This window comes from Balaenoptera borealis (genome assembly GCF_965194805.1).
Source record: "Balaenoptera borealis genome assembly, chromosome: 12".
Taxonomy (NCBI): domain Eukaryota; kingdom Metazoa; phylum Chordata; class Mammalia; order Artiodactyla; family Balaenopteridae; genus Balaenoptera; species Balaenoptera borealis.
In genome coordinates this window covers 5,447,012-5,467,813 of record NC_138869.1, presented here as the reverse complement: position 1 = coordinate 5,467,813, position 20,802 = coordinate 5,447,012, and the positions used below count along the sequence as shown (strand labels likewise).

The window sequence follows — 20,802 nt, the reverse complement described above, 5'->3', positions numbered from 1 at the left end:
CCCCAGTCCTGGGTCCACCCTGAAGAGGGACGGACTGTCCGCCTCACCGCTGGCGCTGACGCTTGCATCTGCGAAGTGGAGACAGAGTCCTTCCACGGCTGCTTCGGGGCTGACAGCCCTCCTGCTGTCTCCCGGCCCCAACCCTCTGGGCCGGGTGGGGGGCTGCTTCTACGGGCGAAGAGCTGCTGCAGCCTTGATTCTTAGTTTATTGTTGTTGGTGTGGTCTGCCAGCTTTCCCCTAAGTTCAGGGGCGCCTTCTGTACCCATCTTCACCTGATCTGACCCAAGGATACTTCCCTCCTCACCTTTGAACTGATGGCAGGCACAGTGACTTAGAATGGCTTTCTTGTTGAAGTTTTTAGAATCCTCTGAAAATAGATTTAATAGCTGTTAACTTACCTGTGGCATGGCTATGGTTTCGGAGGAAGCCATTTGTGTCTCTTGACCTGGACTTTGGGAATTAGAGTCTGTGCAGGAGTGTGTATGTGTTACGTGTGTTTTCAGAGAAGCTGGGGTGGTGATGTGCATTTGTCTTCCTATTTTCAGAAAAACTTCAGTTACTAATGATTATCATTGCTTTGTTAGAAAAACCCAGTTTCCTTTTTTTCTCAAGTTACTGTAAATGTTATTGAAGCATAACGTGCATACATACAGAAAGCATAAATCGTAACTGTGTAGCTCGATGAGTTTTCATAAAGTCAATACACTCGTGTAACCAGGACCCGGATCAAGAAACAGACCTTGCTAGAACTCCAGAAGCTCCTTATGCCCCCTCTAGCTACTCTTCTTGTCCCCCGGGCCAGCAGGCAGAGACACGCCTGTATCGACTCTGAGGGGAAAAAACGTCTGATCCAGACGAGGCCTGGGTTTTCGTGCTGAGTTCGGGGGTGCGCGGTGCAGGGGCTGTAGCATCCCGTGGCGCCCTCCTAAGAGATCGCAGGCCTTATGCAGAACTTGCAGGCACATCCGCAGGCAGATTTCTTTTTTTTTTTTTTTTTTTTTAATTAATTAATTAATTTATTTTTGGCTGTGTTGGGTCTTCGTTTCTGTGCGAGGGCTTTCTCTAGTTGTGGCAAGCGGGGGCCACTCTTCATCGCGTTGCGTGGGCCTCTCACTATCGCGGCCTCTCTTGTTGCGGAGCACAGGCTCCAGACGTGCAGGCTCAGTAGTTGTGGCTCACGGGCCCATTTGCTCCGCGGCATGTGGGATCTTCCCAGACCAGGGCTCGAACCCACGTCCCCTGCATTGGCAGGCAGATTCTCAACCACTGCGCCACCAGGGAAGCCCCACAGGCAGATTTCTTGGGTGTTGGATGGCCTGCCTGATGACACCCCCTCACCCCTAAGTGACTTCCTTGGCCCGTCCATTCACGTGTGCCTGTGGGGCTGAGCCTTCAGCCCGGGTGTTGACAGTCTCGCGGGGGCCGCTCGGCGCTGCAGGTCCCGGCAGGGGGAGATGCAGGGTGCCAGGTGGTGACTGTAGGGTGAGGAAGAAGGAAGGGTTGTGTCAGGGCAGCTTTGTAGAGCCGGCGAGTCTCTACCCAGAAGTCTGTGAGGCCAAAGGGAGGGAAGGATGCTTCCGGCAGCAAAAACATTGTATTTGAGGGCACTGAGGCTATCTTCTAAAAATTAATTTGACAACAAACGTTTATTGAACAACTAATGTGGGTGATGTTTAGAATAAGGAGAGACAAGTTTGCCTTCATTTACAGTATTCTAATCTAAGAACTGTAAATGCTTTATTATTGGGGGCGGTTTGCTTTGGAGATGAATCGCGAAGAGTTGTAGAACAACCCGCTACAAATCGTGAATGACAGCTGGGTGTTTCTTCTTGGGGTGTGCAGTGAGGAGCAGCCAGAGGCCCAGATGCCTGGCGGGGTGGCTGTCCCTTGCTCTCAGCACGGACCTCTCATTCTTATCCTATACCTTGCTCAGGCGTGATGGTGCCAGAAGGGGTGTGGTGCGTTACTCCACTGGTTTTAAAAATTTCCTTCAATTTCCTTCATGTGGTTGCTGCTCTAGCGGAGTAGGATGGTTTGGGTTCAGAGACAGGATTAGAGGCTTAAGCTAAATTTCAGCCCCATGGCGGGGTAGCGGATGTCTGAAACAGCTTTGAGGAACGATGGCCTGGGTGCCTACTTCTAGATCTGAACCTAGACGGTCCCTTTGAGAGGGTGAACTTGAACAGTTCTCTGCGTCCCAAGCAGCTCCTACACTGCCTGTGTGTGGGCAGTGCTTCCCCACCCAGGGTTACGTACGGTGAGGCTGACTTGTTGGTTCTTATAACGTGGAGGTTTTATGGCTAAAAAGCCTGGTAAAAGAATGAGAGGGAGTCGCGCTTCTCACCAGGGCTCGTTCATCTGCTGTCTGTCTCTTCCAGGGCTGCGGATAAAGGAGACCAAGGAGGTATACGAAGGCGAGGTCACGGAGCTCACCCCGTGTGAGACGGAGAACCCCATGGGGGGCTACGGCAAGACCATCAGCCACGTGATCATAGGGCTCAAGACAGCCAAGGGGACCAAGCAGCTGAAAGTGAGTGCCTGCTCGTGGGCTGTCGCTCTGCCCCAGGGTTGCCCGGCGTGGCGTGACCTGTCTGTGCGCAGGGCCGATGGAGTCACGTGTGGGGCAGGGCTGGCACACGGAGGACTCAGTAAAGAAGTGGCTCTTCTTCTCTTCTTTTTATTTATTTATTCATTTATTTATTTTTGGTTCCATTGGGTCTTTGTTGCTGCGCACGGGTTTTCTCTAGTTGCAGCGAGCAGGGGCTACTCTTCGTTGCGGTGCGCGGGCTTCTCATTGTGGTGGCTTCTCTTGTTGTGGAGCATGGGCCTAGGTGCGCAGGCTTAGTAGTTGTGGCTCGCGGGCTCAGTAGTTGTGGCTCGGGGGCTCTAGAGCGCAGGCTCAGTAGTTGTGGCGCACGGGCTCAGTTGCTCCACGGCCTGTGGGATCTTCCCGGACCAGGGCTCGAACCCGTGTCCCCTGCATTGGCAGGCGGACTCTTAACCACTGCGCTACCAGGACAGCCCTCTTCTTTTCTCCTTGATGCCGAGGGCGTTGTGTATGTCAGGGCCTGAGCCGTGTGGCGCCGTTCTGTGTCCCACGCAGTGGCCATGTGTCGCAGGCCTGGGCGTCGGCTGTTCAGTTCCAGTGCGCGTGCTCGCAGGAGGAGCAGCGCTGAGGGATCTGGTGGGAGTTGAAGAGTGCTGACAGCGGACTCCCCCGGGGCCCAGCACAGAGTCCTGGCTGCAGTCCCTTCTGTGTGTCGGGCCCCATTAGCCCGTGGTGGCTTCAGCGGTCGGTTCTGCTCAGGCCAGGGTCCCGGAGAGAGTGTGGTGGTGGCAGTGGGGAAGGCCCTGGGTGGTCCTCCCACTCCTGTAAGCCTTGAGGAGGCGACAGCAGGGACGCCTGGCGGGGAGCATGGGTTTGGAGTCTCTGCGCTCACTGCAGTGTGGCCTTCTGCCGTGACTTCATCTCTGAGCCATAGTTTCTTTATCTGTTACATGGGAATAATAATTGCCTATCTCACAGAGTTACTGTGAGGATAAAAGTTGTAGCTTTGGGTGTGGCACCCAGTTACCTAAGAAGTGGTAGCTGTTGATGTTGCTGTGAGATGGGGCAGCCTGATTGTGGCTTTGCCTTATTAATAACAATGAATAACCTTTTCTTCACAGCTCTCACTTATTGTATGTGCCAGGCCCTGGGCCAAGTGCATCAACAAATCTCTGTGTGTGTGTGTGTGTGTGTGTATGTGTGTAATTTCCCTCATTTTACAGATAAAAGAACCGAGGCTCATGAGGAGGTTAAGCAGTCATCCTAGGATCGCACAGCTAGTTAGTGGCAGGGCGGACTCTCTGAGTCCTAACCACTATGCAATCTGCCCTCCAACTTGCTGTGTGACCTTTAGAAGTCAGCTGAGCTCTCTGGGCCTCCCTATCTGTAAACTGCGGTAGATTGACCATATAATTTCCCCATCTTTGCTCTCCTCTGCGATTTTATTGTTCTTTGATTCTGTAAGGTAGTTTCTTGGTCACTGCTTTATGGAGATCATAAAAATGTCACTTCTTCAAAGGGCCATTTTTCTTTATCCTAACAGCATTTCCATCTCAGGAGGTTGCCTCTGCAAATATCTCTCTTAAACCCCTCCGCCTTCATCGCTCCCATTCTGTAGTAATTAGATTTCTTAGTAGGGTCTACCACCTTTCCAGTAATTACATCTTCAGTCACTTCATTTGGGAAATTAACCGATATAAAAATGCTGGAGGCAAAAAAAAAAAAAAGGTGTACTATCCAATATAGGATATATTAAAATAAGATATGCAGTTTAAATTTTAGCTACCCATAAAGCTGTTTTGCACAGTTTCTTGAAGAAAATAACAAAAGGGTTAATGTTTTGCTTCCAAAATGAGTAGTTCCAGCCTCTTTGAGCATATGTACAAGCTGTTTGGATAGATGGAGTTCAAATACTCGGTGAATATTTAAGTGTGAAGGCGGAGGTACCGCCATCTTTATGGAGAGCCTCCCTCATCCCAGCCCTGCGGTAGGGGCCTGCCACCCCCGTCCTCACGCTCATGGCAGTGGTCCAGGAGCCGTCGGGCCCATCCCACCGGGGAGGTAGAGCCCTGGTTTCCCTCTGTGGTTACTCTTTGTAACAACTTCATTGAGGTCTCATTTTTAGTAAAATTCACCCATTTTCAGTGTACAGCTCAAGGAATTTTAATCGGTTTACAGAGTTGTACAGCTATCATCACAATCCAATTTTAGAACATTTTCATTACCGCAAAAAGAAACCTCATGCCTATTTGCAATAACTCCCCATTCCCACCCCCAGGCCCTGGCAACTACTAATCTACTTTCTGTCTATATATTTGCCTTTTCTGAACATTTCATATAAATAGAATCATACAGTGTGTGTTCTTTTATGTCTTGCTCTTTCTACTGAGTCCTGGTAAGTTTTTACTCTTTAATTTTGTTTGAGAGTTGAGAGTAATAGCTCCCCTTGAAATCTAACTGAGAGAAACATTTCTAAATACTGACTCTGTACAAAACATGCTGTCCCAGAATATTGATCGCCTAGGGGGGCCTGAATCTGGATGATCTGGAGGAAGGCAACAGTTCCCAAAATGTGCTACTTTCCTTTTCTGGAGATGTAAACAGGTGGGCCCAAGGGAGCAAACACTGGAATTTGAATCGACTGGCTTGGGAAAGATCCTGCTTTTATGTTTTCTTTGAATTTTACGCATCTATGATGTGATCACGGCTGGGTGCTCTTATATAAATGAGGAAACTGAAGCTCAGAGAGCCTTGTCTAAAACCATAGGCCCGCAGAAGGGCAGCCATGGAGAGTAAGCAGGTTCTGTCAGAGCTTCCGGTGCAGAAACCTCCACCCCTGCCCGACGTGGGGAGGGCAAAGGATTGAAGCAGGGAAAGCAATCTCAAAAGGGGGTGTTAGGGTCCCTGGTCCTGTGGACAGTATGGGCCCTACCTGGAAGCGGTCAGAGCCATATTTGCCAGTTTGCAGCCTCTGGAGTAAAAGGAAGGAGGAGCTTAGGTCTCCCTTTGTGCCCCTCTCCTTCCTGCCTTCTCTTTGGGACCCTCAAACCCCAAAGCCTGTCTCACACATACACACACACACACTCTCTCTCTCTCTCTCTCTCTCTCTCTCTCTCTCTCTCTCTCTCTCTCTCTCTCTCCCTCCCCCCCCCTTTCTCTCTCCCTCCGTAAGGTCATTAGCTACCTCAGCTCTCATAGAGGAAACCACCTTACAGTATATCAGAAATAAATACAATGTGGATTATAGTTCTCTGATTCACTTTTTTTTTTTTTTTTTTTAAGCTGGACCCCAGCATTTTTGAAAGTTTGCAGAAAGAGCGAGTAGAAGCTGGAGATGTGATTTACATCGAAGCCAACAGTGGGGCCGTGAAGGTAATGCCACGAGGAGACCCAGGTGGCCGGGAAGTGGCTTTCTTTCTTCAGGGGGTCTGGGGTGTGCGGGAAGGGGCACTGTGTCTGCTGCAATGCCGATGGAAGGTCAGCAGTTGCCCCTTTATGTTTAGTCAAGTTTGCTTTCCCTTTATCTGCATTCTTTAACCTTCTCATGATTAAAACAGACAGTCTGTTAGAAAAATACTAAAACCTGCTTAGAGGGGGAGAATGGTGAGGAAGCGAAACAACTGTAGTCATTTTCAAATTGAAATGTGCAGGGTATTTAATCTTCCTTTTATCTCTTTGGTATTTTCTTCCCAAGATATATGCATGTGGAAAGGAATGCTGCATTAGTTGGCATTCTTTTTATATCTGATTTCCAGTGTCCTGTACAGAGTTCCTCACTGTTGAATGGATGAGCATAATACTTCATATCATACAATAAATCACCCACCTACAAAAGAGTCTGAACAGCCCCTCCGTCTCCAGTTAATCTACTGGATTTGCCCTTTATCGGGAATTGCATACAGTTAAGAGAAAGAGGGGGAAGATTCTGGGAGAGAGTATCGGGTGTTTTCAGCCGGGTTTTGGAACCCAGCGATGGGCAGATAGCTCCTTCTCTTGGCAGCAGGGAAGCAGAGGCCATGTTTGCAGTTTGTCAAGGGGGCTGTCAGGCCACAGTGGGACCTGAGACTTTTATCTCACCCTGGGCCGCTTGGGGACTTGGCAGTGGAGCTCGCCAGGCGCTCAGGCTTCGCTCTCTCTGCAGAGGCAGGGCAGGTGTGATACCTACGCCACCGAGTTCGACCTTGAAGCTGAAGAGTACGTCCCCTTGCCCAAGGGGGACGTGCACAAGAAGAAGGAAATCATCCAGGACGTGACCTTGCATGACTTGGACGTGGCCAACGCACGGCCCCAGGTACCGCCCGCAGCTACCGCCGGGAAGCCGGCCCTGCTGGCGGCCCTGCTGGCGCGGGAGCCTTTTGTGTGCTGCAGGCTCCGGGATGAACTGCCGGTCTTGCTGCCGCTGCTGAGGGCGGGCAGCCCTTTTCTGTCTGTAATGTTCAGCAATTAACGTGGACAAGAGCTGCGAGGGGCTCCTTTGTTGCAGTTCAAACGCTCTCGTCACAGATGGTTTCCTGCGCATTGTTCCTTCTCCCAGCCCAGCCTCAGGCCCCCCGAGCTGGCCAGCTTCTCCCTGGCTTCTCTCCAGCACGGGGCTCGGGCCTGGGCTGCTCTGGGTGTGAATGGCAGAGGGCAGGAGTGTTCTTTGAGCCCTTTGCAGGATTTTAGGGAGCCTGACAGAGCTGTGTCTTCCCCGTGGCTTAGCAGAACCCCCAGTTTTGTAGCTTTGAGCTGGAACCGTCCCTGCTCCTCATGCGAGTAGAAGATGGATGCCTGTGTCCCGGCTAATACAATGCGGGGAAAGCACAGGGTGATTTTATGCCGTCTCTGGGGAATGTGCAGTTCAGAGAACCCGACTCTGCCCTGCTGGTGGTCTTTGGGTTTGGTTTCCTCTTCGTCCTAAAAGAGACCACCTCTTCACTAACAAGGGAGTAGGCTTTCTAACCTGAAATGTGATCCATGGGTGTTGTCCCTTGGAGCCTTGGCCGAGACTGCTGAAGAGTCTCCCCCCAGTTTGTGGCACGGCGGTCCCCAGACCAGCCTGCTGGGAGCCGCTCGCCTGACGAGTCTCGCCTAAGTGGAGTCCGGGATTGTGTGGCTCCAGCACTGTGGGCTCGGCCGACAGTCGCTTCGGGTCTTCAGGTTTTTGTGATTTAGGGCTCTCTGATTTTGAGTTTGCTCCTCTGTGAAAAGGGCATGATACTTCCTACCTGGCCCGGCAAGTATTCGGGAAGCATTAGCTCCCTTTCACTGTCGAACGTTCAGGGAGCGCCTGTGTCCCAGGGCCTGGAAACAGCAGGCGACCACGGAATGTTGACTGCTTGCTGCCTGCACTGTGAGGGGCTGGCAGGTGGGTGCGGCAGCTGGGGAGCCTGCGAGGGGTTGGCCTGCTGCAGGGACGGGCCCTGGGCTCCGAGCAAGTCTGGCAGCCGGGCCTGGCGAGAGGAGGCGGGGGACACGAGTCCGTGCGTCTGTCCCCAGGGGGCTGGAGCAGCAGGGCAGTGTTGGGGTCAGACGCCCCACAGGGGGGCTTCCCGGGAAACAGAATGTGGTTCCTGGCAGGTGGGCTCGAAGTGAGTCCGAAAGAGCTGGATGCCCAGGGAAGGGCTGGCAGTCCTGTGGGACGAAGGCGTTCGGGACTGGGACGAGGCACGGCTTGGGGGGGCGGGGGGCAGGCCCCACAGAGCTTGTTCTTCCCACAAAGGCATTTTGTTTGATTCTGGCAGGTCGGGGGAACCTCTTAAAAACTCCTCTGTGCTGAGACGCTCCCCAGGCTTTCAGTGCAGGTGCCCAGGGTCTCCACATCTCAGGACCCCCGTCGAGTTGACGAGCTGACGAGCTGACGTGGGGCAGTTGACGAGGGGCACTGGGGTCGGGGGGTGGCAACGAGGCATTTGCAGCTGCCTGAGGAAGCGGGACTGACTCCTGCGTCTCCTTCTGTGCAGGGGGGACAAGACATCCTGTCCATGATGGGCCAGCTCATGAAGCCAAAGAAGACGGAGATCACAGGTGAGAGAAGCAGCAGAGCCGGGGCCTGGGGTCTGATGACCCGGTCCCCAGCCCGGCGAGTGCGTCGGGAGGCGCACTCCTCCTCCACCCCGACGGTGTGTGGCTGTCCTCGGGGTCCTTGCGCTCATCCCAGAGACGGAGGCTGTCAGGGGTCATGTCGCTTCTGCGGCGCGTGGAGTCCCCAGGCGAGGCGGGAGCGTGGTTGCCCCTCGTGGGCTGTAGTTTACCTGCCCCCCTTGCTAGCTGGTACGCCCCTCTTTTTTCTAATCACCACCTATAGCTTTGTCACCTGAAAATGTTAAACACTAAAGCTCTGTTTTCTTTAAAGTTTCAGCCAGTGGCGTGATCTGAGCCCTTTCTATTAGACTCGCCTAGAGCAGCGTCCTTATCTTAACTCAGCTTTGACCATCCCCGCTTCATGGCTGTGGTGGAAGGTGCTGGCTTTGTGGGCTGCTCCCTCCTGCTGATAGTACAGGCGCTGGTTTGGACAATGAGAACTGTGACCTTGGACGGTTATTTAGCTTTTGAGAGGCTCTGTCCCTCTCAGAGCTCTGAGATGGTGCCTTTCCTCAGAACCTGTCATTCCTCACAGGTTTCCCTCCGGAGAGGATTCTTCACGCACCCTCTTCCTTCCTCCAGGCACTTGATTGAAAGTTAATTAACGAAGTGTTGTCACACAGGGCCAAGAGAAAGGGTCATTCACCGAGTGCAGCACAGGGAAATTTGCATATGAAAACTCCCTTCTTCCTGGGTTGGGGGTGTGAGATAATAAGGCCTGGTGGGGAGTGTGACAGACGTGCAGAATGTTGGAAGAGCCATTTACAAACTTAACAAAACACAACTTCAGGGGCGGCAGCCAATTTTGTGACTTTTGGGTAAAGTTATCCCTATTTTCAGATGAAACTGAAGCCTGGAGTGGGGCCGTCGCCTGCTTGTGGGGTCACACAGCTAGCAGTCAAACCCGGCCCTGAACCTGGGCTTGGATTGAGTGCGGGTGGAAGAGAAGAGAAAGGCGACAGCCTCCCGCACCTGGCATTGACCCTGCCTGTCCATCCTTGCCGACTCCTAGATAAACTCCGAGGGGAGATTAACAAGGTGGTGAACAAGTACATCGACCAGGGCGTGGCGGAGCTGGTTCCGGGCGTGCTGTTCGTCGATGAGGTCCACATGCTGGATATCGAGTGCTTCACCTACCTGCACCGGGCGCTGGAGTCTTCCATCGCCCCCATCGTCATCTTTGCGTCCAACCGAGGCAACTGTGTCATCAGGTACCATGAGGCTTTTCCACCTTCTGCCCGGGCTCATTTGTTCCTCCAGGATCACTTTCATCCCGTGGCGTCGTGAGTCAGGATGAGGGTGAGGGGTGGTCGTGTTCATTTCGAGGGAAGCAGAGTGGCTTGACCTCACTCCGTCACGGTCACCAGTGCAGCAGCCACCCTGTTTCTGCATACGAGGGCCTCCTCGTGGTGACTGGGGTTCCACTGGGGTGTGTCTTGGTCATCCAGTTGGAGTGGGCAAAGGTAAGGTCAGGTGGGCCAGCCCGTGGCGACATGGCCTGTGTTAACTTCCGACCTCCTCTGAGCTCCAGGAGGTGTGTGTCTTGGCTTCACTTTTCAGAGAGGAAACAGAATGACAACGTGGTGTGCCCCTGGTCATAAAGATAGGATGAGAACCCAGGCCTCTGACAGTGAAACCAGTCGTTTCTTTCTGGCCCAGACATTCTTGGAGCCACACTGGTACCTCCCCCCACCCAACCCCCTTAGGCCCACCTTCAAGAAGGGATCCCAGAGGACTCGCCCTCTTTTCAGCTCTCGAGCCTAAGCACCAGTGTGCCCAGTAGTTGGCTCACTGGTTTTCTGCACTCCCTTGAGTGTTGGGGCCTGGTCCCAGCAGTGCTAGGGCATGGGGGGGTGGCACAGAGCCCTCTTTAAGCCTGCAGCACAGTAGCGAGGGCAGCAGAGCCCCGAAGGCCACGTGCTCCTGGCAGCAGCGGGGTGCAGGAATCTGGAAAGAGACCGCAAGGCTGTGAGGGTCTCAGCACAGAGCTGGAGCCAAAGCTAGTGGGGAGCCTGGACTGCTGGTTCACCTAGACCTGCCTCGGAGGAGCTTTGTCTCCGCTGAGCTTATACAGAAGCCATGCTGCTGGCTGTGGGGCAGGCCCCCTGTTCAGGTGATCACTCTCGCTCAGAAAGAGGATTTGTGGACTTCCCTGATGGCGCAGTGGATAAGAATCCGCCTGCCAATTCAGGGGACACGGGTTCGAGCCCTGGTCCGGGAAGATCCCACATGCCGCGGAGCAACTAAGCCCGTGCGTCACAACTACTGAGCCTGCGCTCTAGAGCCCGCGAGCCACAATTACTGAGCCTGAGTGCCACAACTACTGAAGCCCGCGCGCCTAGAGCCCGTGCTCTGCAACAAGAGAAGCCACCGCAATGAGAAGCCTGCGCACCGCAACGAAGAGTAGCCCCCCCGCTCACTGCAACTACAGAAAGCTCGCACGCAGCAACGAAGACCCAACACAGCCAAAAAATAAATAAATTAAATAAATTAAAAAAAAAAAAAAAAAAGAGGATTTGTGTGCACCATGCAAGTGCCTGTGGCGGCAGCATCTTGCGTCCCCTCTTTGAATCCCTGTAGTGCTGTCTTGACAGGACCACTGCCTGTCATCATCACAGGTGTCTTCTGCAATCTTAAAGGGCAGGCAGCTTGTACCAGGTTTAGCCAGCTGGAGCCTGGCTACCTGGGCAGCATCTGGAAACTGGACACGTGGCCTGGTGAGCCTGGTGTCCCTGCCGCACAGGCCCTGTCAGTTTTCTGGACTTTGCTTTGGTCAGGCCTGCCTGGCTTCAGTCTGACAGCTGGCGGAAGGGCTCAGCCTGGGCGGATGGCGCCCCCTACTGAGGGAGTTCTGCTGATAGACGCCCCTCCCTCTCAGGCCCAGCAGATCCAGGCTGGCAGAGCCAGGCAGCTTAGGGCAGGACCGAGAGCTCTTAGGATCAGAGTCCTTCCCTTAGTCTCGTCCCATCTGGGGAAAAAAGTGCATAGCAAGGTAGCTTTGATCTCAACTCGCCCAGTGGGCCCTGGGAAACTTGACCCCAACCCCGTCCAGAGGGATGTGAGTTCCAGAAACCATTTTTCACTAATATGTTGTCTGAAAGGAACTGTGTACCTAAGGTTCATAGCTTGGACAAATTTCCAAAGTCTGTGGTCTTCAATTCCTGAAAAATGCTTAGCAGTCTTTAAGCAGAGTTTTTTTGTTTAAATTTTTACTTTTATGGACTCAATACTATAAGAAAAAATTTTAACATTTTCTTACAAATTCTGTTCTTTTGTGTTTTTTCCTCTAATCTTTTCTTCTTTAGACTTTTTATATTTATTATGTCTGAATTGAAGTTAAGTTATCGTGAGTGTTAGAGAGTTGGGGATATTTTAAGATGGTAAGTTGAGGTCTTTTAAACATTTCCCAAGAGAATTCCTAAATAGGACCTAAAACAAGGAGAGACATGTGGTTTAAATAGAAGTAAATAACTAAAAATTAAATGTAGTTTTTAAAGGTTATTTTGTTTAATATGAAGATTACAGGTATACCAAATATACTAAAACTTGAATCATGATAGAATTTCATCTTAATAATTCTTCGTTATTAGTTTTAGAAATATTTGTTGATGGAAAAGATTTGTTTTCTCTAATGGTATCTTAATATTTTATATTTGCTACTAGTCTATTTTCCTTTTTTGTTTGGAAAGGTCTTAATTATTTTTAAATATTAGATTTAACAATTATTAATGAAGCATTTTATTTTTTTTTTCAATTTTTTCATTGTGGTAAAATGTATATAACATAGAGTTTGCCATTTTAATTATTTTTATGTGTACGGTTCAATGGCACTAATTACCTTCACAATGTTGTACAGCCATCACCACCATCCATCTCCAGAACTTTTCCATCACCTCAAACAGAAACTCTGTCCCCATTAACCAGTAAGTTCCATATCCCTTCCCCCAGCCCTTGGTAATCTCAGATGTACTCTGCTTCTGCGAATTTGCCTTTTCTGCATATTTCCTATGGGTGGAATCATACAGTGTTTGCCCTTCTGTGACTGACTTCTTTCACTTAGCGTAACATTTTCAAGGTTCATCCTGTTGTAGCATTTGTCAGGACATTTTATTCTTGCAATAATAAATATACACTTACAGTTCAACTGACCAGATAGAGTTTCAACAGATAGATTTTCTTTTACTGAAGTTATATTTCTAGAACGTTTACTTATTTTTGAAACTTACTGAAGGTTAACTGCAAATGACCTGCCCTTGCTCTTTGACCGTAGACTGCAGGCTGGTCTCGCTGGGGAGGCCAGCCTCGGTGCTGACGGGCTCCTGAAGGCGGAGGCAGGCCCGGCTTAGCTCACTGGGCTTCTAGGCCCGCGTGCCTCCAGGCTGGCCTGGCCCTCATCGCATCAGGAGCTGCCGCCCTGCGGCCCGGTGGGTTGGCGGGGTTCTTCTCCCGGGCCGCTCTCCTCTGGTCTGGCTAAGGATTCAAGAGAACGACAAGCAAAGGACGTGACGGGACAGTTCCCAGAATGAAATGAAGTAACAGGGAAAGCATTCAAATGATTCATTAGTAATCAAGGAAATGCAAATTCAGACGATGTGTTATACCCTTCCTTTTTCTACACCTTTAAGCAGCAAACTTTTTTTTTTTAATAAATTTTTTAATTTATTTGTTTTTATTTTTGGCTGCGTTGGGTCTTCGTTGCTGTGCGCGGGCTTTTCTCTAGTTGTGGAGAGCGGGGTTTACTCTTCGTTGCAGTGTGCGGGCTTCTCATGGCGGTGGCTTCTCTTTGTTGCGGAGCACGGGCTCTAGGTGTGCGGGCTTCAGTAGTTGTGGCATGCGGGCTCGGTAGTTGTGGCTCTCAGGCTCTAGAGTGCAAGCTCAGTAGTTGTGGCACACGGGCTTAGTTGCTATGCAGCATGTGGGATCTTCCTGGACCAGGGCTCGAACCTGTGTCCCCTGCATTGGCAGGCGGATTCTTAACCACCGCGCCACCAGGGAAGCCCACAAACTTTTTTTTTTTTTTTTTTTTTGCTGCTGCGCGCAGGCTTTCTCTAGTTGCGGTGAGCGGGGGCTGCTCTTCCTTGCGGTGCTTAGGCTTCTCATTGCAGTGGCTTCTCTTGTTGCGGAGCATGGGCTCGAGGTGTGCGGCTTCAGTAGTTGCAGCATGCGGGCTCAGTAGTTGTGGCTCGAGGGCTCTAGAGCACAGGCTCAGTAGTTGTGGCACACGGGCTTAGTTGCTCCACGGCATGTGGGATCTTCCCGGACCAGGGCTCGAACCCGTGTCCCCTGCATTGGCAGGCAGATTCTTAACCACTGCGCCACCAGGAAGTCCCAGCAAACTATTTAAGAATTAGAATACTCAGTACTGGCTACAGTGCAATGGGATCAGATCGCTCATGTAGCTGCATAAATTAGGATATTCGTTCGTTCATTCATTCATTTGATTAAGGAGATATTCACGGTTGTGTCATGTTCTGTGAGAGTTGCTGAGGAAATGTTCATGGCTGTATGCATACAATTATTTATCAAAACACCATGAATAAGGATAGCAACAACTGGAAACTACCTAAATGCCCAACAGTTTGGGTTAAGTAAAACACTTGATGGTCTATTAAGACTGAAGCAACGTGGACAAAAGCAAAAAAGAAAAAAATCTACATACTTAGTGTAACTTATGAAAATTTGGCAAATACCTATATGAATATTTTTTTTTTTAATTAATTAATTAATTTATTTATTTATGGCTGTGTTGGGTCTTCATTTCTGTGCGAGGGCTTTCTCTAGTTGTGGCAAGCGGGGGCCACTCTTCATCGCAGTGCGCGGGCCTCTCACTATCGCGGCCTCTCTTGTTGCGGAGCACAGGCTCCAGACGTGCAGGCTCAGTAGTTGTGGCTCACGGGCCTAGTTGCTCCGCGGCATGTGGGATCTTCCCAGACCAGGGCTCGAACCCGTGTCCCCTGCATTGGCAGGCAGACTCCCAACCACTGCGCCACCAGGGAAGCCCCCTATATGAATATTTTTAATGTGATTCTAGGTGGCTTTTTTTCTCCTCCCCAAATTTCCTGTGGTGTTGATATTTGCTAAAATAATGATGATGTTTCTGACACCACCTGAGTTAGTAGTCTGTGTCCTCTGCGGTCCTCCCTCTGACTCTCAGGACGAGAACTAGCTGCCCTGTCATCATGAGGGCCTCAGCCATGTTTCCACGGTCCAGTTTCTGGTCTCAGAGAGGCCTGAGTGATGTGGCACTTCTGGGCCTTGCAGGGGCACGGAGGACATCACCTCTCCTCACGGCATCCCTCTCGACCTTCTGGACCGAGTGATGATCATCCGGACCATGCTGTACACCCCGCAGGAGATGAAGCAGGTGAGCACCGCCCCCCTTCTCCCCTCGTTCGCTCCCAGTGTCCCTGATGCCTAGCGAGAAGGGCCCCCACCTGAACAGTGTGTGAGCCAACTGGACGTGGCCTGAAGTGTCACGAAACCTTAGCTGCCTGTGGTCTTGGCTGTTCTCTCTTCTACTCCATTCCTTCCTGTAAACTTAGGAAAGGGACAGTGAGAAAATCGACTTGGTGACAGCCATTAGGGAGGCCACCAGCTCTAGGAAGGAGGCAGCAGAACATCATGTAGTGAGAGGCTCCAGCCCAGGCGCTGGCCCACCAGGACCCGCACAGGCACCTCCGGCAGGCGCAGAACCCAAGTCCCAGCGGAGGCTCTGCCCGGGCTGCTGCCGAGGCCGTGGAGATGGTAGTGAAACAGCATCACAAGTGTAGAGGGCGTGTGGAATGGAAGGCACGGACCTAAGTTCACAGGAAGAGGTGTGACGGTGCACAGGGGAGCGTTTAGCTCAGTGCCCCACATAGCGTGTGCTCAGCCCTGCGTGAGCTGAATCTGGCTCAGGCTTGGGAGCGGGGGCGGCGGGATGCATGGGATTGGCCTCGTCGACCCCATGTGTGCCCCACAGTGCCTCGGCACCCTGGGAAGCCCCAGTGCCCTTTCTGGTGCTTCCGGGCGGTCGTTTCCCGCCTTTGACGGCTGAGTCACTGAGTGGCGCGTCCAGGACGCAAAGCCAGGCTGTGCCCTGCAGAGCCCAGCCATCTGCTCTGCCCACCCTTGCCCCAGACGGTCTTGCTGAGGCATAGGTCTCTCACTGTGGGGTCAGCATGTGGCCACAGCTGGGGCCGTGGAGTGGCCCAGGGCTGCACTGCCATCTCGGTGAGCTCTGCCGGACCCTCTCCTCGCCAGAGCACAGGCAGTCTTTGTTAGACGTTGTACTGGGCCATTTGATCCCCCGTCACCTCGAGGTAGGGAGAACTATTTTCATTGGCATTCTTAGAGAGGAGGACACTGAGACTTAGGCTGGTTAATCTGCCCAAGCTCACGTAGCTCGTCAGTGGCTAGGCGGTGGCAGGGCTTATAACTGGAATCCAGGCTGTCTGATCCTGAAGCTGGTGTTTTTGATCGCTTTGCCACCAGCCTCCTCCCCGCTAGAAATATCTCACCTGGGAGTGGAGTCCCTGTGGTAGTTGGTCAGCAAGGCTCTCCTTGGAGCTCAGAGGGCCGCTCCTGGACACTCGCCAGCAGCTCCCCTGCCTGCCTGCGGCCCGTCTGGCCTGGCCCTGCTGGCATTTCTTGTTGACCAGCACCAGGAGCGCTGGTGGTGTGTGAGCCAGGGATCTCCCTGCATAGCCAGCACAGACAGGACACCCATGCGGTTCTAGTTCATGCAAGCAGCTGGGTGCGTTATTTAGGAGATGGCGTGCATGGCTGGGGCCTTGTCACCGGATGATGGTCTCTTGCTCTTGGATGAATGCTAGGTTGAAGCCAAGGCTTTCACTGATGAGGAGCAGAAGCCAAAGCAGGGGAGAAACTGCCCCCTTCCCTGCCCTGACTGTGGGACCCGAGCCCAGCCTGCACCCCACGGTGCTTCGTGGCCTCTGTGCACCGGGAGACGTGCTCCCTCGTCTCAAGGCTGTCGTGGGGACCGAGGGAGACAGTGACGGCAACTCAGGGGGTTTGCGGCCGTCACGACTGCTGTTCACAAACCCGGAGCACGCTGTCCCAGCTCCCTGGCACGTGCGCGGTGCCCCAGAGTCTGGAGGCTCGGCCGGGGGGTCTCTTCTCGGGCTTTCTCTCGGGTTAGTGGAGGATAGACCAGCTGCCAGACGAGCACGGCTTTGTTCGTGCTGTTCAGGGGACAACCTCAGCATTTTTACTGGAGCCCGGGGTGAGTTTTTTAAAAAACAAAGTAAATGTAACTTGTGTACTCTGCTGTCAGCACCGACACCGTCATAAACTATCCCTGCAGGTTATTAAATGATTAAAGATCTAATTTATGAACTGTCCATTTCCGAGCGGTCTGAAACAGGAGCTCCTGGGATTGCTCTGACCAGCTCTAGAGAGAATGAGAGCAGAGCCTCCCTGACAGCCCTCCAGGGTCGGTGTGGCTCGCCGAAGGCCGGAGACTCCGGGCTGGTGCTCTCCCCCAGACCAGGTTCCAGGACCCAATGTTTGCATCTCCCTGGAGTTTCCAAAGGCCCCCAGGGGACTCCTTGGCCATCCCAGCTGTCGGTGAGAAGCTCTTTGTATCTGGGAGCGCAGAGCTGCCCCGCTCTGACGGCCGTGGCCGGAGGGGAGTCCGTGGCTGGAGCCTTCTGCTTTCTCCTTTCCCCGCCGTCCCTGTGCCCGTCCGGGAACTTCTCTGCTCAGCTGCATTTCACTTTGGACACCAGGCAGTGGACCCCTCACGCACAGACTAAGATTCTTTTGACAGAGGTCACACCTGGCAGCCCACTGGCTGAACAGATGTGGCCAGTGAGTGCAGTGTTTGTGAAATGTTTAAATAAGTTGACAGCATTCAGCAATCAGGACATTTCATACAAAAATCTGAGTTCCGAGTCTCTCTTGACAAAATGAAAGCCTTTCCTGCCAGCACCTGGGCCTCAGCCCTGGCGGCGCTGGTTGCAGCAGTGGGGCTGCCTCGCCTGGCACGTGCTGGCCCGTCCACCTCGGCCCCCTGTCCGCTCACTGCTGACATCTGCAGGACCTGGTTCCTACCGAGCCGGGCCTTTCCCACTGACAGCGGCTGCCACGCTGGGTCCCCTTAACCAGGGTCACCAGACGCAACCTCTGTACCCCTGCAGCTCCTGCCCTCGGGGTCTCTGCCTGAGAGCCGAGCGCCCGTTTGAAGTGTCCACCTCCCAAACCTCTGGTCCCTCTCCCCTCGTGAGGCTTTAGATGGGGGCTCAGTCTTTCCCACTTACACGCCTGTATCCCGGGTGTGTTTTTATGGCTTTAATTTAAACAGAGGCTTCTTGATAACTTGTTTACGAAGCTGCCAAAGTGAAAAATTCCTGTATTATATGAGGCTCGAAGTCCTCGAGTTATCTCAGCTCCACAACACACAACATCATTATCCCGCTGCCCCTTATCACTCAGTGCTGGTGCGCCTGCAGGATCCTGGTGCCACTTGTGTTACCGTGTCCCCACGCCAGCCTGCTTCCCCTCCAACTTTACCAGGATCTCAAACTGCACAAGCGTCAGCCTCTTCTTGACAGATGAGATATCTCACGGTGATGTTATGAGACCTGGTAAATGTTTAAAAGTAACTTTTAAAATTTATTTAACCATTGCATTTGTCAAGCAAATAAGAAGTGTCTCTTCTTGCCTGAGTGCTTAGAGGTGGCGGTGCCCCTGCTGGGGAGGTTAGCTGCCGCTGAGGGAGCTGGGGCAGGCAGGGTGGGCGCAGGGGCATTGCCGCCCTGGTGCGCACCTCGGGGTACCAGCTGCCTTCCCGTCGGCACGGGGCTGTGCCCCCGACTTGTGCGAGGACAGCGGCGCCCGCGGGGTCGGCCCTGCCCCACCGGCCCCGCTTGGGGCGTCTGTGCTGTTAGGAGGTGGGACGAGAACACTTGAGGTCGGTCCCTGTTGATAACAGTGTTTCTCCTCCAAAAGATCATTAAAATCCGAGCCCAGACAGAAGGAATCAACATCAGTGAGGAGGCGCTGAACCACCTGGGGGAGATTGGTACCAAGACCACTCTGAGGTGAGCCGGCCGTGCCCGGACCCCGCCAGTGCCTTCCCAGGGCGCAGGACCGTGCCTGCTCTTCCCGGGTGGTGGGTCTCATCTGCGGCAGGTGCAGCACAGCTAGACGGTGGTGTTGAGAAAGCTGAGCGACAGGTTAAGTCCCCTTGTCCTGTAGCAGACGGTCCCGCTGGTGGAGAGCGTGCTCTGCCTGGCGGCCCCCTGCGTGGAGGAGGTGGACGGAACCGGAGACCGGGTGCAGGGCAGGCGGCCCCTCCGCTCCGGCCCTGTGCTCCAGCGTCTGCTGGGCGGGGAGGCACACAGGCAGTGGTGGCTCTCCTGACTGCTCACCAGCGGCCGGAAGCCAGTTGCTGCGGAGCGTGACCCTTCTCAGTGTCCTGACTGCTTATGAGTCATGACTTCACAGGGCTCGGCCTGGCCCTGTTTCCCTTTGAGTCAGTTCCTCGCCCCTCAGGTTGCAGCAGAACGCAGGCTGTTTTGTTTGGGTGGAGTGGTGCTTTTAGAAACTCCTGGACTTTTTGCCTTTGGATGGGGCCTTTGCTTTCATGGGGCTGTGTGTTCATTTCTCCACCATGTTCCCTGTCCCGATCTGGACCCTGGCATTGCCTGCTTGCCGCTGTAGACATCCAAGCTTGTGGTCCCTTCCCAGTAGCAGTGGAGGGCCTCCTGCTGGAGGGGAGGACCTTTAGGCAGTGACGGATTCGGGGAGTAGGGCTTATACGTCAGGGCGGTGACTTCTGGCCCCTCTCTGGTGGGGTTGTGACTCCAGATCTCTGAAAAGTGGCAACTCTCCCTTTGTCTGCTGTGTCTGCAGCAGCTGGCACAAGCTTCTGCAGCTCCCTCAGTGCGCCTGCTGACTTGGGGAGGGGGCTCCCATCCGTGGCCCTGCTTCACACCTGCCTTGGCCCCGGCCGCTCTAGGTACGCGGTGCAGCTGCTGACCCCGGCCAACCTGCTGGCCAAGATCAACGGGAAGGACGGCATTGAGAAGGAGCATGTCGAGGAGATCAGTGAGCTCTTCTACGACGCCAAGTCCTCAGCCAAAATCCTGGCTGACCAGCAGGACAAGTACATGAAGTGAGACGGCCGAGGTCTTCTGCGAGGAGACTCCGGGTAGGCCCGGTCCCGGTCTGGCCTGCGGGTAGGAGGCTTGCCCCCAGGTTGGGCTGTCCCGACTCGGTGGGTGGCAGTGCTGTCAGTTAGTGTGGAAGAGTTTCTTTTTAAGTTATTGTGACTCATCCCGTGGTTGCTTTGAAGAAACCCTGCCTTATCTGGTGTGTTTTCTAATAAACCCTGATAGGTTATTTTGATGATATCTGTCTCACTCTTCTTTTAATTTTTTAAAAAGTAAACTTTGTGTTTTAGAGCAGCTGGAGATGTACAGAATTGCTGTGAGGATGGTGCAGGGGTCCCTCTCTGTCAACATCTTACAGCCACGTGGCATGTTTGTCATGTGCGATGAGCCCGCAGCACACGTCCTTGTGCTTTGTGCACGTTTTCTCAGTGATCTGCTGTCCTCTCTCTGTCCCAGGATCCGTCCAGGGCCCGTGTCACATTCAGTCGTCATGTCTCTTGTGGTTTCCTGGCTGTGACAGTTGCTCAGACGTTCCTTGTCTTTGATGACCTTGAGAGTTTTGAGGAGTGCTGGTCAGGTACTCTGCCCGATATCCCTCAGTGGGGCTTGATTGATGTTTTTCTCATAATTAAACTGGGATTGAGGGTCACTGGGAGGAAGAGCACAGGTAGAGGGACATTTCCATCACGTCCTATCAAAGGTGCGGCCGCCAGTAGGACTCACGGCTGTTGTGTTGGCCTTGATCACCCAGCTGAGGTTGTGCTGTTGGGTTTCTCCATCCCCCTTTCCTCACTGTCCTTCTTGGAAGGCGTCTCTAAGCACAGCCCTCACAGAGGGGAGGGGAGCTTGCTTCACCTCCGGGAGGGCTGAGGTCACCTGTTCTCCCCATTTGCTCCTTTATTCAGTCATTTCTATCAGGATGGACTCACGGATATTTATTATATACTTTGGGTTATAACCCAATATGACTTTATTTTGTTGCTCAAGTTGTTCCAGCTTTGACCGTTGGGACCCCTGTCAGTTGGCTCCCGTGTCCCTCTGCCGGGCCCCCATCACTGGGACTGGGAGGGAGG

The 20,802-nt window shown here is 53.0% G+C and overlaps 1 protein-coding gene across 3 annotated transcripts in view; it reads left to right on the top strand.

Annotated features, from left to right (window-relative positions):
• Positions 1 to 19,967, top strand: part of RUVBL1 (RuvB like AAA ATPase 1) — a 36,970-nt gene extending 17,003 nt beyond the window's left edge. For all 3 annotated transcript variants that reach the window (XM_082345284.1, XM_082345283.1, XM_082345285.1), the window contains 8 exons: positions 2,380 to 2,531; positions 5,832 to 5,921; positions 6,691 to 6,840; positions 8,492 to 8,555; positions 9,625 to 9,823; positions 14,874 to 14,976; positions 18,564 to 18,655; positions 19,576 to 19,967. In XM_082345284.1, the coding sequence (XP_082201410.1) occupies positions 2,380 to 2,531; positions 5,832 to 5,921; positions 6,691 to 6,840; positions 8,492 to 8,555; positions 9,625 to 9,823; positions 14,874 to 14,976; positions 18,564 to 18,655; positions 19,576 to 19,735 (1,010 nt within the window). In that variant the 3' untranslated portion in view covers positions 19,736 to 19,967. The remainder of the gene's footprint in view (positions 1 to 2,379; positions 2,532 to 5,831; positions 5,922 to 6,690; positions 6,841 to 8,491; positions 8,556 to 9,624; positions 9,824 to 14,873; positions 14,977 to 18,563; positions 18,656 to 19,575) is intronic.
• The last annotated feature ends 835 nt before the right edge of the window (positions 19,968 to 20,802 follow it).